Source organism: Curcuma longa, chromosome 1, assembly GCF_044706935.1.
Source record: "Curcuma longa cultivar G26 ecotype Majalengka, Jawa Barat chromosome 1, ITB_CL_G26_1.1, whole genome shotgun sequence".
NCBI classification, from domain to species: Eukaryota; Viridiplantae; Streptophyta; class Magnoliopsida; order Zingiberales; family Zingiberaceae; genus Curcuma; species Curcuma longa.
Genome location: NC_133861.1, coordinates 26960968 through 26977775, shown reverse-complemented (window position 1 = coordinate 26977775; position 16808 = coordinate 26960968). Strand labels below are relative to the sequence as shown.

Genomic DNA, 16808 nt, shown 5'->3' with positions numbered 1-16808 from the left:
GGATTGAACCGTCTAAGATTAGTTGATGTAAATTAGATATTTGATATTAAAAAAAATTAATAGTGCTAGTTGATGGGAGTAAAATGATCTACTTTTTAAACTTGTTGGGGCATTTTAAAAATATATATATAAATTTGTAAAATAGAGCTTCCCTGTATAAATGCCATTCTTTTATATATGTATTTTTCTCTATGTATAATTTCACACGTAAAAATGAAATGGGAGTCCTTTATTACCCTTTTCATTAGAAGGATATTTTAAAAAATTATCAAAATAATATTTCATTATACTTTTTATTCTAAAAATATTCTTATTTCAATGCTGTAATAATCATATAATGACCTTAGAATAAGGATATTTTGTCACTATAATATAATAATCTTAGAATAAGGATATTTTTAAAATAAAAAATATATATTAGAGAATATTTTGATTTTTTTGAAAAGGGAGTATTCTTTCGACAAAAAATGATATTAAGAGATGCTCTTTTGATTTTCAATTTTAATCAAATTTAAATAATTTTTAATTAAATTAATAAAAAAATATTTTAATATAATAGTATTCCACTCAACATATATTAATTTTGAAATAATTTTGTTCTATAGTAACAATTACACTATAATTGCTACTACAATATTAGACTAAAAATATTTTTAGAATGAGGAATTTATTGAGACACTATTTTGACACTTGTCCTTTTTAACGAAAATGATAATAAAGGTAATGAGGAATGCTCTTTTAATTTTTATCCTAATTTCACATATAATATAGATTTATTGCAAGTAATTTGAATCATCTTTAGAGATGATATTTATGGCATTTATCATACTAAACATGTCATTTATGTCAACATAAATTTATATAAAAATATTATTTTATATTTTAAAAAACAATTTTCACAATTTCTAAGATTACTTATATTTTTAAAAAGATTAAGCTATGTAATACAAAATGTTCTTAAAGTTATTATAATTAATTCAATTTGTTAAACAAATCAATCCATATCATCCACTCGAATATTTAAGTCGGGCCATAGTTTTTATATTTGTTAATCGTATTTCAAATTGAGTCGGATAATATTATCAATAATACCCAATATTACTAACCCTAATCACCATGAAACTTCATCACCTATACTAGTCCACTTCACCTCAAAGATGGAAATTAGGCAAGGAGTGTGGAACTCTTATGTCATATCACCACCAAACCTTCCTATTTCAATAATAATAATATTTTTTATGATAATTCAAGTATTCAATTTTTACTTCCCGACTAATAATAATAATAATAATAATAATTTTTTTAAAAATTTAAAAGTGGTGATGCTTCATGGATTTCTCCAAAGCATCCATCACCAAATCCCACTTCCAACATATCAAAGATTTCCACAAAACTAATAAGTTGGAGATGGTGGAAAAGCAAGTGGAATCCTCCTCAATCAAATCTTTCACTAGCACTATCAAGGGAAGTGATGAGGCAATCAACCATTACATTAAAAAAAAAAGAGTTAAGGCTTCACATGAGATAGATAGATATGTGTGATGGTTGGCATATGTCTCCAATAACTTATAGTGACTTGAATGACTAATTTGTAGCCTCCAAGACATAACACAAACGGTGGACGCATGATATTGCTGATGTAATGGTCAGGGGTCAATTCTAAAAGGTGATGACTGGGATCGATCCTGCTATGCGCCTAATACCTGTGTACTTGCATAAACATCCCTCCATATCTATGGGACCGACTATAAGGGGACGTTGAGGTAGTAGATCTACCTTTTTTAAATGACTAATTTGCATCACTTCAAATCCAAAAACACTCACTCTTGCAGCAAGAGGAGGGATTAAGACTCTTTTGAATCAAGAAATTATTTGAGTTTTCACACTTTTTCTCTTTGTTTCTTCTGAATTATCTTGGAGTCAATTCCGCTATGCGCCTAACGTCTGTGTACCTACATGAATCTCCCTCCATATCCGTGAGATCAACTCTAGAGGGGTCATTGAGGTAGCGGTTCTACCTTTTTTAAATGACTAATTTGCATCACTTCAAATCCAAAAACACTCACTCTTGCAGCAAGAGGAGGGATTAAGACTCTTTTGGATCAAGAAATTATTTGAGTTTCCACACTTTTTCTCTTTTTTCTTTTGAATTATCCTGGGGTCAATCCCGCCGTGTGTCTAATGCCTGTGTATCTGCTTAAACCTCCCTCAATATCGATGGGATTGACTCTAGAGGGGTCGTTGAGGTAGTGGATCTACCTTTTTTGAATGACTAATTTGCATTACTTCAAATTCAAAAACACTCACTCATGCAGCAAGAGGAGGGATTAAGACTCTTTTGGATCAAGAAATTATTTGAGTTTTCACACTTTTTTTCTTTTTTCTTTCAAATTATCCTGGGGTCGATCCTGCCATGCGCCTAACATCTGTGTGCTTGCATGAATCTCCCTCCATATCTGTGGGACCGACTCTAGAAGGACCATTGAGGTAGCAGATTTTTTTATTTTTTGAATGACTAATTTGCATCACTTCAAATCCAAAAACACTCACTCTTGCAACAAGAGGAGGGATTAAGACTCTTTTGGATCAAGAAATTATTTGAGTTTCCACACTTTTTATCTTCTTTTTTCTTCTGAATTATCCTGGAGTCGATTCCGTCATATGTCTAATGCTTGTGTACCTACATGAACCTCCTTCCATGTTCGTGGAACCAATTCTAGGGCGATCGTTGAGGTAGCGGACCTACCTTTTTTGAATGACTAATTTGCATCACTTCAAATCCAAAAACACTCACTCTTGCAACAAGAGGAGGGACTAAGACTCTTTTGGATCAAGAAATTATTTGAGTTTCCACACTTTTTCTCTTTTTTCTTCTGAATTATCCTAAAGTCGATCCCGTCATGCATCTAACATCTGTGTACCTGCATGAACCTCCCTCCATATCAATGGGACCAACTCTAGAGGAGCCGTTAAGGTAACAGATCTACCTTTTTTGAATGACTAATTTGCATCACTTCAAATCCAAAAACACTCACTCTTGCAACAAGAGGAGGCATTAAGACTCTTTTGGATCAAGAAATTATTTGTGTTTCCACACTTTCTCTCCTATTTCTTCTGTATTGTCCTTCCCTAGTGAATAGAATGTTACAACTATCTTCTTTTTCGATTTTCTATCTTCCCCCAGATACCTATCTCTTCACTTTTCTCTTTCAGACCCTAGCAATCCAACTGATCAAAGACTAAGAACACTACCAAGAGTATAACATATTCGATATATAAACGTAACAGATCACTGCATTTGTCTATGTTTGGCTAATCGATGCGAGGAATCTTACCTTCAACATGTTCTACCAGTCTACCTTTGATGCTATATTGAATTGAGTGAAGTTTATTGTATCCTAAAATGACTAGTCACTTGAGAGAGGGAGTCGACCTTTGATGTCTAAATTGTACAAGATAATGAACCACCAAACTTGAAATAGGCCACTAAGGAAGCACACAAGTACTGACACAGCCTTATCTTTGTTCTATCAGATAGGTCTGGTGGAGGACAACACGCAGGCATCAAGCAATGGCATGAAATGATCGAAAGTGGAGACTCTTACCTAAATGAAGTGGAATGCAGAACCACAAAACTCCACTGCCTGACTCATTCTCCATTCTCAACTTCACAAAGCTCTGCTTTTGTGCCATTGATTCTACTTCCCATTTCTGGATCACTGTTTGAATAACACTTTAATACATTAGCACTCGCTCGAGGAAGAAGATGCTGGAACTTGGTGCAGCTCACATGTGGTGTTGTGCAAGTTCTTTGCCAGAGACAGCATTACTGGTGATGCAATCTCTTTTAAAGTTGTTTAAGCTGGCCAGTCTGAGTTAGCAATCGGGTGTGGTTGTGCTCGCCTTCGTAGGTGACAATGAGCATCGAAGGCTCTTCCACACACCTTTCGACATGTTTCCTTGCAGGGCAGCCCCTCATGTTGCTGCATTTATAGTAGCCCCTGCATTTGCATTTTCAGATCAAATTCAGTTGTGAAATTTTTGCTGAAACAAAACCATAAACTGGTTCAGAGAAACTTAAAAACAAAGTGTTTTATGAAACCCATAACTCCAATTGTCGATTGTGATAAACTACCTAGGATAAGGGGAACCCTTTATTGGCTTTTGCCCATACTTCCTCCAAGAATACTCATCGGAAGGGATGTTAGCGTGCTTGTTACTGATAGCAGGCACCTTAATGGACCTCTTAACTCTTAGCTTCCTACAAAAAATACATGTGACGACCATTAAACTGAATGCCTTGAACCATAAGTCTCATTTAACATCCATGACTTTACCTTCTCTTCGAGCAATGGCACCGGCCAGTCGTGGCACATTTGCCATTTCCATCTTCTCCTATACACACACACCTCCGCTTAGGAGGATGGTGTAGGTTCATGGGATCGGATGATACTGATCCACCAATTCGATGGAATGATTTTCCATCCATGCTCAGTGACGACAAGAAGGATCTAGTCGTTGAGGCGGACGGCATGTGATTCGAACCCTCAAATTTGAAGTTAATGATGCAATTACTCCTCTGAAACATGTCTGCCTGAAGATTCATCTTCTGGGGAAGCGGTTGGTGCTGAAGAAATTGGTGTTCACTCCGAGACAAGGCTTGTCGATTGAGTTGGCTCTCAAGGAAGCTTCTTTGAGATGCTCGGAATGGGTTCCTAATTTCTCTTTGGAGATGTGGTGGGTTGGAAGGGTGATGCATCTTGGGCAGCAATTGATGGTCCGATAAGAGCTTATGATTGGAGGTGGATGCGACTTTGTTGCCAACCCTAATTCTTCCATGGCCAGAACTTTTACCCAGCAAAGAGATCACCTTTCTGAAATCTGCAATGGCATCTCCTGTCTCAGACAGCAAATTTCCAGATTGGGCTTGATCTTGAGGCCGGGAGAGGAGGCCCAAGACTCTGTGGCAACTCTCCACTGCAACTCTGTTTGCTTTCTCCACCTCCTCCATCTCTAAATCAACCCTAAAAATCCCATCTTTAGGGCATCAGTGGAATATGAGAAGCCCCGACTGCAAACAACAAGAACGGTCTAAGAATCTGCCCATTCCAGAGGCTAACGCTGATTGAGTTAGATAAGAAGAGAGATCTAAACGATGAACGACAAACTCCAGCAATTTGTTTACGTAAAAGACACGACGTTGAAACCAAAACCTGCTTCAGATGATCAAAGAAAACACAGAAGAAAAAAACATCAAGGTCATATTTTGGCCACGGAAGAACTGACCTTGGAGTCGAGAAGTAGGAACACTAGAGTTAGGTGATGGTGGTGGCGGTGGCGGAGGAGGAGGCGGTGGCGGCGGCCTTCCGATGGCGTCCGTCGGGTTGGGAGTTGTGAAAGGAAGCTCTGACAGCAGAAGCGGTTCGCCTCCTCTTCATTACTTTAATAGGCGGGTCGAGGAGAACGAAACTGTTATATTTAGTAATAAGAGGGGCTATCTTTAAATTGTTCTCTTTTGAATTTTGGCCCCTGGATGTCACAGAAGTTCCTGAACGTCGCTTATAGATAAAGAAAATAGGATAAAAATTAAAAATATTCCTTTAATTATTAAAATGATAAACAGGACACTCTATTTTTTTTAAAAAAATTATTCCATTATATTTTTCATACTAAATATATTCTTATTCTACTGCTAACCTAACGACTATATCATATAATTAGAACCATCAATTTAAATTAGAACCATCAATTTAGATCAAATTTGTCGCCCCATCAAATAATTTAAGCGATTAAATTGAAATTTTATTAATTTATTTTAAAATAGATTTGGAGCCGGCTCACTTAGGTCCGCGATCTACGTGGATCGATCCGTGGTGGGATTGAGTTAGCTCATGGGTTGAAAAATTTAAAATTCAAATAGGAAATTCAATGGATTAATGAGCTTGATTTATTTAAATTACAATTTAAATTTAAAAATTTTAATTTAACTAACTGTAATCCAAATTTAAAAATTTTAATATTTTTTATTTTTTTATTTTTTTCTAACTTACAATCCACCATTGAGTTAGAGATTTTCCACTTTTTCTTCTGCAGAAGAGTTAGAGATTTTCCAATCTATCAATAGACTAATGGGGGCTTGATCTATTTTAATTATAATTTAAATTTCAAAATTTTAATTTAACCTGTTTAAACGGTAATTCAAACTTATTTTAATATTATTAATATTTTTTTATTTTTTTAACCTATGTGTTGATCTGCCTAACTCGCAATCCACCCTTGAATTAGAGATTTTCCACTTTTTCTTCTGCAGAAGAGTTAGAGATTTTCCGATATATCAAGTTGATAGTCTGGCCTCTCCCATCTTATCATATCATATAATAGATTTTTAATAGATTAGCTTGTCTTGTCATAGATTGATCCATAGCTTTCACATAATAGCTACAGAGTAATATTACATTATATAAAAATAAGTTATTTTAATTTGATTAAAATATTTATACATAGAGTACTATGATATTAAGCGTAATATAGTGAATTTAACCCCATTGAAGTAGTTTTGATAAGTTTGAACCATTTTAATTAAGTTGATAAAGAATTATTTTTATACTTTATAACTACTACTTCATAATTACTACCGTATAACTACTACAAGGATCTTAGAATGAAAATATCTTTATATGAGAAATATAATATGATGTCATTTTGGTAATTTTAATAATTAGGGGTGTTTTTTTTCATTTTTTTCTCAATAAAATAATTGACGAGTTGAATTTTATTAGCTGATAAAAGTTGATAGAAAACACAAAAAATAATAATAATAAAATTTTGAAATTTGTCTTATTTTATGCTCCATTGAGCAATATATATACATGAGCATGCTAAATATAAAATGAATTTAGCAAAAACGTTGACACCTATGCTGTCTGGAAACTTGGAGACGAGAAACGGGAAACGCAGAAACGGGGACGGGAAACGGCAGTAGTTGAAGTTTCCAGATTTTGGAAACGGCAATAGTTAGTATCCGCGACGGCGAAATCCTTATCATTATTGCCTATTTTATCCTCCTGTTTTTTTTTTATTATTGTCCAAATCCAAAATCACATTACAAAATAATAATAATGATAAATAACAGCGATAAAAGGACAAAATCTCGGAGCCGCTGGATTGCTGATCAACGGCGACGTTTTCCTTGTCATTTTCCCACACGCACCCGAATAAAACCCCAACTCAAGTGATTGGGCGCACTCCGATTCGAGTTCCAGTCCCGATCCCTCGCCCTCCTCTGCCACCTTCGCAGAGAATCCTCTCCGCCGAGCTCCGTCCCTAGGTCTTTCGGTCGCCTCTCGTCTCTTCTCGCTCTTCACGGTTTGATCTCCTTCTTCCGCTGCCGGATCATGCTGCGTTCTTCTGTGATCGACTGACGTCGACGAGGTGGTTTGGTAGGTCTTTGGTGATCCGTCGTCTGCGGCCACAATCATGGTGTTTTGGGGACCGGAGGGAGGGGAACGATGGCGAGCGGAGAAGTCAGGAAGGTGTCTCCTGAGGACATACAACTAGTGCGTGTCTCTCCCCCTGTTTGTTAGGTTTTGGTTCTTTTGATCACGATCTTGCCGCAAGCCACGCTCTTCCTCTTCTCTTCTCCTAATTTTTATTCTCTCTCTTTTTTTTTCTCCAACAAACAGATCCAGCAAACAGACAACACCAACAACAGCAGCCCTAATACTTCTTCGTCTTCTTCTCCCAGCCCTAATCCTTCTTCGTCTTCTTCTCCAAGCCACCAACACCAGCAGCAACCTTCTCCTTTCTATGCTGCCCTATGCCAGCAAGCGCACGATCGAATACCTTGCAGGCGAGGGAGCAGGGAGCCACTGGAAGGGGCGGACAAGGAGCCTGAGCAGAGGGGCTTGCGTTTCCAGAGCCTGGCGAGGGTGGAAACGTTTCCCAACGTTTCGGAAACGGGGACGTAAGTGTTTTTGCCGTTTCCAGACAGCACAGGTTGACACTAGTTGGACAATAAATATTAATAAGTTGAAAATTTTTTTTCCATCTCATGTGGCAAGAGATGATTATTAAATTGGATAATATCTTATAAAGTCCTTTTATTAACAGTTTAAATCTTTTGGTTAAAAGTACTTTTTTTTATAAAAAAACATATTATCACTATTAAAAGATAATTATTAAATAAAAAATGTGACACGACTCGATCGAACATGACATGATACCTAAATGGAGCCTACGGTTCTTGGGCTAGCAAAGAGTGAAGGAGATGTCTCATAAGTATGCTACAAAATTAAATCATTTCGAGTATAATTCATAAGTCTAATATAGACCATAAGTGAAATATAATTTTGTTTTATATGAAATTATAAGGGACAAAAGTCAATTAACAGGACATCTTTTATTTTTAAATCATATTTTCATTTTTATCTAAAAAATATCTCATTCAATCAGGTATAATTACTCAAATATCCTCCAATACTATTTTTGTTAGGACCTTGTGAGCTAGAAGAGGGGTTGAATAGCTCTACTTGCTCAGATTTAAACTTTTGTCGATGAAAATTTCTTGCTACACAGCCACTCAATTCAACAACACTAACGTAAAGGATTTACTTGGTATCCGCCTCTTTGAGATGACTAATCCAAGGATCTTCACTCAGCTTACTCTTGTACTATATCCTCTCCTTCTCGGACAAATCTCGAAGGTGGAGAAACCTTTTTACAACAGATTAATGATGGTACAAAAACAACCAAATACCACAATGAATAATTAAGAAGAGTAGAAATGTTACACAAAACTTGATGAATATGCTTTTTCTTCTTCTAGAGATTGCTCCAAGTTTGTAGTTGAACACCAGGAGGTTTCTTGATCACTATAACACTGAGACTTGGAGCAAAAACAGTATTGGTGAAGCCCTCAACGACTAGCTCTCACCATTTAAATAAATTCAGCTTCTTTTGATATCAGTCGACTGCTTTTACCATGCCAGTCGATTGATTTGGTCAATGTCAGAAAACGACCACTGAACTTGCTAAAATCATGCTTGATTCTGTAGAAATTCAAATCTCAGTCGACTGATTTTTCCCATCAGTTGACTGTTATGATTGAATCGATCACCAGTCGAGTCGATTCACATCTGTTTACTTCAAAATCAATCGACTGATACTGTTTCGGAAGCAAATAGAAGAGAATCGACTTGACTGATTCTCCACATCAGTCGACTGGTATTAATAGACTCGACTGATTCCTTGCATCAGTCGACTGTTTCTGTTTCGAAAGCCAACAGGATAAAATTGACTCGACTGATCATTCATATCAGTCGACTGATGTTGGTTCAGAAAATCAGTCGAGTCAATTCAGGAATTCACTCGACTGGTGTGATTATCAGTTGACTAGAACAAAGAATCAGGCAGAACTACTTGGTATCAGTCGACTGGCATGGTAGGACCAGTCGACTGATACCAGGATTAATTGGTTGAAATAAGGTTTTACCGTGTGATGCGCTCGTTTTTTTCTCGCTTGATCAAGAGTCTAGTCGTAGACCTTCTTGATCTTCATTTGCCTTACATCGAGTAAGGACTTTCTCGTGTTAAAAGCTCGTTTCTCGACCCTCTTGGACATTCCTTTTTGTCTCACGTCCGGTCTTCTTACCCGCAAGGACTTTCCTAATGCATTTGCCTTACCCTGTAAGGACTTTCTCGTGCCAAGAGCTCGCTTCTCGACCCTCTTAGACTTCCCTTTTGCCTCACGTCCGGTCTTCTTACCCACAAGGACTTTCCTTCATTTGCCTTACCCTGTAAGGACTTTCCTACACACTTGATGTATAAGTGAGATTTCTTATCTTGTGCTCTAAAGTTTATTGATGTCAATCATCAAAATACAACTTATGGGCATGATTGCAACAACAATTTTGTACTATTCAATATTGTTATTTCTCACCTAAATCCTAAATTCTACTTTCTGAACCGATCGAACGCGTTGTAGCAGCTACAGTTTGATAATTGCAATTGTAGTAGTTACAATTTTCTAGATACCACAACACATCCAATATACTTAAAGTTCAAAAATATTCATGCTATAATAGTTACGATTTCATATCTGATACAATATATGGATTCAATTTTATTCATCTATTATTCACATTGTAACAGTTATAAAATTATAACTGCTACAACGCAAATTCAATCTGTTGATCTAACATTCATATTATAGTAGCTACGTAATCATAGTTTTACAACATGTATAGTAGTTATAATTTTGCAACTGCTACAACGTATCTGATCGATTGAAAAATTAAATGGGAGATTTAGATAAGTGATAATAATACTAAATAATATAGAATAGTTATAGAAAATATTTAAATAAATATAGATGGTTAAACAGTGAAATGAAATATTTTTTCATTAAAAAAAATTAAAATGGAATGTCCTTATTGATTTGGAAATAAAATGACACTCTTTTAATTTTTGCTAAACTATAAATATAAATTTTCCTATCTTTCTCTTTCCTCTTTATTCTTTAAATTTTTCTTTCCCTCTATTTTTTGTCCATGGTTGATGTTTTCCCCTCTTTTTAGTGATCTATCTAATAAATAAATACAATGATGTGCATTAGTTTTCTCAAAATAGATACATCATCAATAAATTTATGAATTTATCTTCAAAATAATCATTTTAATCTATATGTCACTAATCGTACTTCTTAATTATATGATTTGTTTTGAAACCATTTGCATAATTAAAGATGATGCGGCGATTTACCAAAGATGCACACAAATTTCAAAAAATTTTAAATCACGTATCATATTTTGAGAATGATCAAAGGACTTACTAATTTGCCATGGACTTTCGTTTATCCCTCTCGTTAAAATTAAATTTCCACATGTTGATTTCCAATGCATCCGAGCGACATTTGAAACGTTTAAAATTTAAAATAATTTTGATAGTTCAGATACATGCAACCTCTACATCTCTCTCCATACTTTTCTCTCTCTCCGCACATGACAACTTAATATCTTCTTTGTTAAGTCACCAAAGGTAAAAATCTAGCACTTTGTTTTAGTTGGCGAAATTGTCACATGCCGAAAACATTCACAAGTGTTTTCTTGTGTCCCTCTTAGGTGGCGGCAACTCACGCAGGGTTTTTGATGAAACCCACATACTGACCTAGTTGGACTCTCTGCATTAGAGTTTAGGGTTTTGTTTGTCATCGATACTCTCATTTCAGAATGACACAAGAAGGTGGGGTAGGGATTTCAACCTCTGATTCTCGATCATCCACAAAGATATATAACATGGACATGTTTAATTTTAGTCTTTATATTTGTCTCATGTGGGTTTGGATGCCATTATGTTTAACAAACACAGATTTGTTGAAATCTAGAATTTTATTGATGAGTTATGATGTAAATTTTATTGAGTTTCAAAACAACACTACTATTGTGCTAGATATATGTAGAACAATGTTCATTTGAATGTAGAAAGCCTCCACCAATGTGAATTTGGTTGTTAATAATTTCAATATTGAAAATTATAGGTTTTAGTTGCTCTTGGATAGAGATTATATTGGAGTAGTGTGTTAGATCACTTTAACATTTTTTTTTAGAGCATCCACATTGAAAAAAAGGCATCTTACGTGGTTCTGTTCTTTTGTATGATCGACACATAATGATTATCAAACAATCCCACTTTGATATTTTCTTGGACATACAAGATATGCAACATATCCATGATATATTTGCCAATATATTTTAAAATTGGGATTCAACATTTGAAACCTTTAGATTCTCAAGTACAACTTTCAATTGTGAAACTTACACACAAAGTAGTAAGTACTTTAGTAAAATCAAATAGTTGGAGAAACTTAAAATTTTTTCATTTTGGTCAACAGAAAATATATCATAGAAGATAACTAATCATTTTAGATTTTTCAAGTGTATCGATTGCCTTCACTAGAAGAGACATGTCTTTGTTGCTTGGTATTACAGATCGAGGTGTTTCGATCCCTATGAATTCAACTAAAGCATCGAGTGACCTCTTTCTTACTCACTTCTCAAATAAAAAAGAACCTACCAGATCAAAAATTATGGAGTTGCTTAAATTTTATTCTCATAGATTTGAAGTATGATGATGTTTTAGTATTTTACAAATTGTACATTTTGTATATATTTATTTGTCTTATTTTCTTCTAATACATAGTATTTTCTTACGGATATAGTAGATGATTTTGACAGTCTTGGTAGATTCAACTGGGTTGAAGTCATCCATCAATTTATGGCTCCATAATTACCTAATTTTGGACACCTATTTTAATCTACTCAGACAAATCAATCCAACACCACTCCCTTACCTCCTTATCTAAAGGGATTTGTTAGTCTTCTGACTGTGAATTTATTCTTAATGTTATTTGATAATATTTTGTGGATATTTATGAATATATAACACTTTTATGATGAATTAGATATGATTTTTAGAGCATGTTCATGTTAGTACCGATGAAATCAAAATATCTCCATAATGGTATGATATTGTCCACTTTGGGCCTAAACCCTCATAGCTTTATTCTTGGGCTCTCTCCAAAATGCCTCATACCAATGGAGATACTTTTCATCATTTTAACCCCATGATCTTTTCCATGTGTTTTAGATGTGGGACTATATTTGCACCCTTGCAACCCAACAATCACCCCCTCAAACAAATGACCACATGCCCCCTCAACGTCATTTTTGATATCTGAATCCTTGACCCACCAGGACTTTTTGCCCCTCGGTCCACCCGACCTACTAGGACTTTCCACCTAGTCGCAACTAGGACTTTTTGCCCCTCGGTCCACCCGACCTACTAGGACTTCCCACCTAGTCGCAACTAGGACTTTTTGCCCCTCGATCCACCCGACCTACTAGGACTTTCCACCTAGTCGCAACTAGGACTTTTTGCCCCTCGATCCATCCGACCTACTAGGACTTCCCACTTAGTCGCAGCTAGGACTTTTTTACCCCTTGGTCCACCTGACCTACTAGGACTTCTCAACTGGTGTCTGGTCCTCTTGATTCAGACACGGGAGCACCCACTTCCTTTGTTTAAAGTTTAAACCACATGGTTAGATCTAGATCATGGCTCATCCGACGGTTAGTCCGGTGAAGAGCGGTCTCGCTCTGATACCACTTGTTAGTACCGATGGAATCAAAATATCTCCACAATGGTATGATATTGTCCACTTTGGGCCTAAACTCTCATGGCTTTGTTCTTGGGCTCTCTCCAAAATGTCTCATACTAATGGAGATACTTTCCATCATTTTAACCTCATGATCTTTTCCATGTGCTTTAGATGTGGGACTATGTTTGCACCCTTGCAACCAACAGTTCCAATATAGAAACTATACAATAATGAACGAATACGAATAAATAAGTGGAGGAATATTCCTTCATATATTAGTAAGTGAGGGCCTTATTCGATCGAGTTTCACTTGAAGAGGTAAATATTAAATATTGTCACCTAACTTAGGTTAATATACATTTTCTAAGATTATTTTTTATAATTTGACAGGTTATGATTGAACTAATCTCTACTCAATATGAAATTACATTGGTTGAGAAGCTTGATTTTGTTGATTATACTCCACATCCAATGAAGACATCACAATTAGATGGCACATAAGCTAGATGCCAAAGTAATAACGAATGTCGTAATTGCATAATTCAAGCAAATCGTATCAATAAGCTAACATTGGAGAACATGCATTTGAATGTATGGGTGAAAGAATTACTCGAAATAATAAAAAATAAAAGCATGAAAGCTAAATCAATTGATCTTGTAGTCGATCGTCATCATAAACTAGTGGCTTTTGCAACAAGGAGTGGAAGAGGACATGACCGAAGTCGCTACGATTACAGGGATACTCCAATTGATAGTCCATGGTGGCTTCAACTTTTACCTAAGAGAAAGCGGAACAAGATACAAATCTGTGAGCTTGCGAGAACATCATAACAAAAGGAGAGAGTGAAAATTTTGTAAAAGAACACAGATGTTGTGGACAAGGGGAAAAGAAAATTTTATGGAGATGATATTGAAGAAAAAGAAAGACCCTCTTAATTATCGAAGACAATTCCGAATAAGAGGCAAAGAAGGATGCAGCAAGGATGACCCAACTTAACAAAATGAGAAAATAAGTCATTGTCGTAAGTGTGTATTTACACATAAATTAATTTTAGTCATTTGATTAAAATTATTAATTAAATTTATTTTATGTTTATGGTGGTAGTATGTCAAGAAGCAATTTAAGACTTCGAATAAGAAAAAATAAAACGAAGATATAGCCTACTTGTTAAAACAATTGGAGAAGGTAAAGTATGGTACTTTGAATTCTGATTTAATTATGCCTTCCTCCTTATCTAGTGTAAATGGAAAGGTTTTTACAGTTGGAAAGTTAATTGATACTTATTATAATGTTTAGAGGGGCATCCTCATCTGGTAGGTCGTACAACGTATCTATTTATTGTTTAACCTTCTTCACTGTAAAAAATTTAAATGATTTGAGAATATATAATATTATAATATATTTTATTATTTAGTTAAGCATATATGTCTTTCCATATTTGTAGTCAATATTAAAATCCTCAAGGAAGTCTGTCATGCAACAAGTGATAAAGACAGATATAAAAGATAGAGGAATTAGGTATATTTTTATACCTTTAACTATTGATTGGGCACACTTTCACTTGTTGGTCATTGTCACCAAAGCAATGACTTTCAATCATTACAAATCTCTTGTAAGTGGCTGTAAATCAATTTTTGATTTTTAAAGTAGCGGTGAGCATCCAATATTCATGTGCATGTTAGTATTGTAGTATAAATTTCAGTTGATGTCTATTTTATAGTCCTATTCATTCTTATATGTATTGGAATTAAAACAATATACTCGTAAGAAACTTAGTGCAATTCATCCTTATTTAGAAAGTCATCATTCCTTGGACCAATGAGTCTCTCACATAGTAGATGTCCATAACAAGAAGCTAGATAAATAAAGAAGAAACAATATGAATATAAAATTTTATATTAAATATCAAATACTAAATTACTGATGTTATTTATAACGTCAACTGTGCCATCTTTGTGATGCAATACATTCAATGTCTGTTATATGATCTAAAGATGAACTTCTAACAAGTAGACATGAAAAAATTTTAAAATTGATGTGCTAGTATCAATTTTGAGATACAGGTTGTATAAAACATCGAATTAATTATCTATAATATTGTAAAGAAAACAATTGGGTAGAGAATAAAAACCTACAATTGTTTACTATTGTTACCTTTATATATTTGATTCACAAATTATATTTAATCTTAATGTATGTAGTATTGGTTGTGTAATAGAAGATGTTATCTATGATATGAGAAGTGCATACTGAATGTTCACAGGAATAACTTGATTGTCTAGTCAAATAAAAATCATCACAATGTCCAAATTGGTATGAAACAGTGCAACTATGAATACCATCAATGTAAACCAATCCTAACAAGCCTGAAACTGAAAATGATTATCTTGTTTCAAAGCCTATGCCAAATGACATGAGACCATAACTCATAACTTAGTTTACATTACTCAGATCTAATACTTTACAACATATATACCTTCTCCTCGCTCAACCCTTCCTAGTGGTTACAAGTTTGTAAAAATCCAAATAGTCTAGGTCCATAGTGGATTTCGATCAAAACTCATTGATCGAACCTAGATAGGTTAGATCGGATACATTTCAAGTCCTTTGTATTCTTGAGGTTGCAAGGAGTCCAACGGTGCTCTCTATTCCCTATTTTTGGCTCTCCGCAGGTGCTCCACTATTATACAGCCTCTCAGCCAGAACGTGGTCCTGGTCTCTTGGAGATCAGGCCCACGTTGGGCTTGATCTGTGATCAAACCATGCTCATGGTAGTGCTAATCTCCCGACATTAGGTCCATGTTCTTTTATCAGAACCAAGATTTAACACCATATTTACCTTCTCCTCGCTCAACACTTCCTAGTGGTTGTAGGTTTGCAGAAATTCAAATAGCTTAAGTTCATCAATGAGTTTTGGTCAAAATCCACTGATCTACATAGACAGGTCAGATCGAACCCATTTTAGGTCCTTTGTGTTCCTGAGGCTACAAGGAGTCCAATGATGCCCTCTATTCCCTATTTTTGGCTCTCCGCAAGTGCTCCACTATTATGTAATCTCTTAGCCAAAACGTAGTACTGATCCCTTGCAAATCAAGCCCACATTAGACCTGGTTTAGGATCAAACCAGGTCCATAATAGTGCTGATCTCCTGACATTAAGCCCACATTTTTCCTTGATCAAAACCAAAGTGTGGCAATGTATCTATCTTCTCCTCGCTCAACCCTTCTTAATGGTTGTAGGTTTTGTAGAAATCCAAATAGTTTAGGTCTATCAACGGATTTCAATCAAAATCCATTGATTGACCTAGATAGATTGGATCAAACCCATTTTAGGTCCTTTATGTTCTTGAGGTTGCAAGAAATCTAACAATTCTCTCCATTCCCTATTTTTGGATTTCTGCGAGTGTTTCATTGTTATGCAACCTCTCAGTTGGAACACGATCATGGTCTCTTGGAGATCAGACTCATGTTGGGCCTAGTTTGGACCAAGCCCGTGGTTAGGGGTGAGCAGTACCCGCCCGGCCCGCTAAACCCGCCCGCCACCCGCATCCGGAACCCGCTAACCCGTAGGTTTAAAAAAAATTAAAAATAAAAATGGATAGAAAATTGACAAACCCGCTTGTACACGGGCGGGTTTCGGGTTTTAATTTTAAAA

At 35.4% G+C, this 16808-nt stretch overlaps 1 protein-coding gene across 1 annotated transcript; it reads right to left on the bottom strand.

Annotated features, from left to right (window-relative positions):
• Window positions 1-3606: 3606 nt before the first annotated feature.
• LOC141841936 (putative WRKY transcription factor 21) lies at window positions 3607-5328 on the bottom strand. Its single transcript, XM_074730143.1, has 4 exons — window positions 5287-5328; window positions 4338-5071; window positions 4136-4261; window positions 3607-4001 (listed from the first exon to the last, which is right to left on the bottom strand). The coding sequence occupies exons 2-4, from the start codon at window positions 5009-5011 to the stop codon at window positions 3848-3850; spliced, it is 954 nt and encodes a 317-aa protein (XP_074586244.1). The 5' UTR covers window positions 5012-5071; window positions 5287-5328; the 3' UTR covers window positions 3607-3847.
• Between the last annotated feature and the right edge of the window lie 11480 nt (window positions 5329-16808).

Coding starts and splice junctions, on each gene's coding strand:
- LOC141841936 (XM_074730143.1), bottom strand. CDS start 5,011: ATGGAGGAGGTGGAGAAAGCAAACAGAGTTGCAGTGGAGAGTTGCCAC. Junction 4,262..4,337: donor TGCCATTGCTCGAAGAGAAG/GTAAAGTCATGG, acceptor TATTTTTTGTAG/GAAGCTAAGAGTTAAGAGGT. Junction 4,002..4,135: donor AAGGGTTCCCCTTATCCTAG/GTAGTTTATCAC, acceptor ATGCAAATGCAG/GGGCTACTATAAATGCAGCA.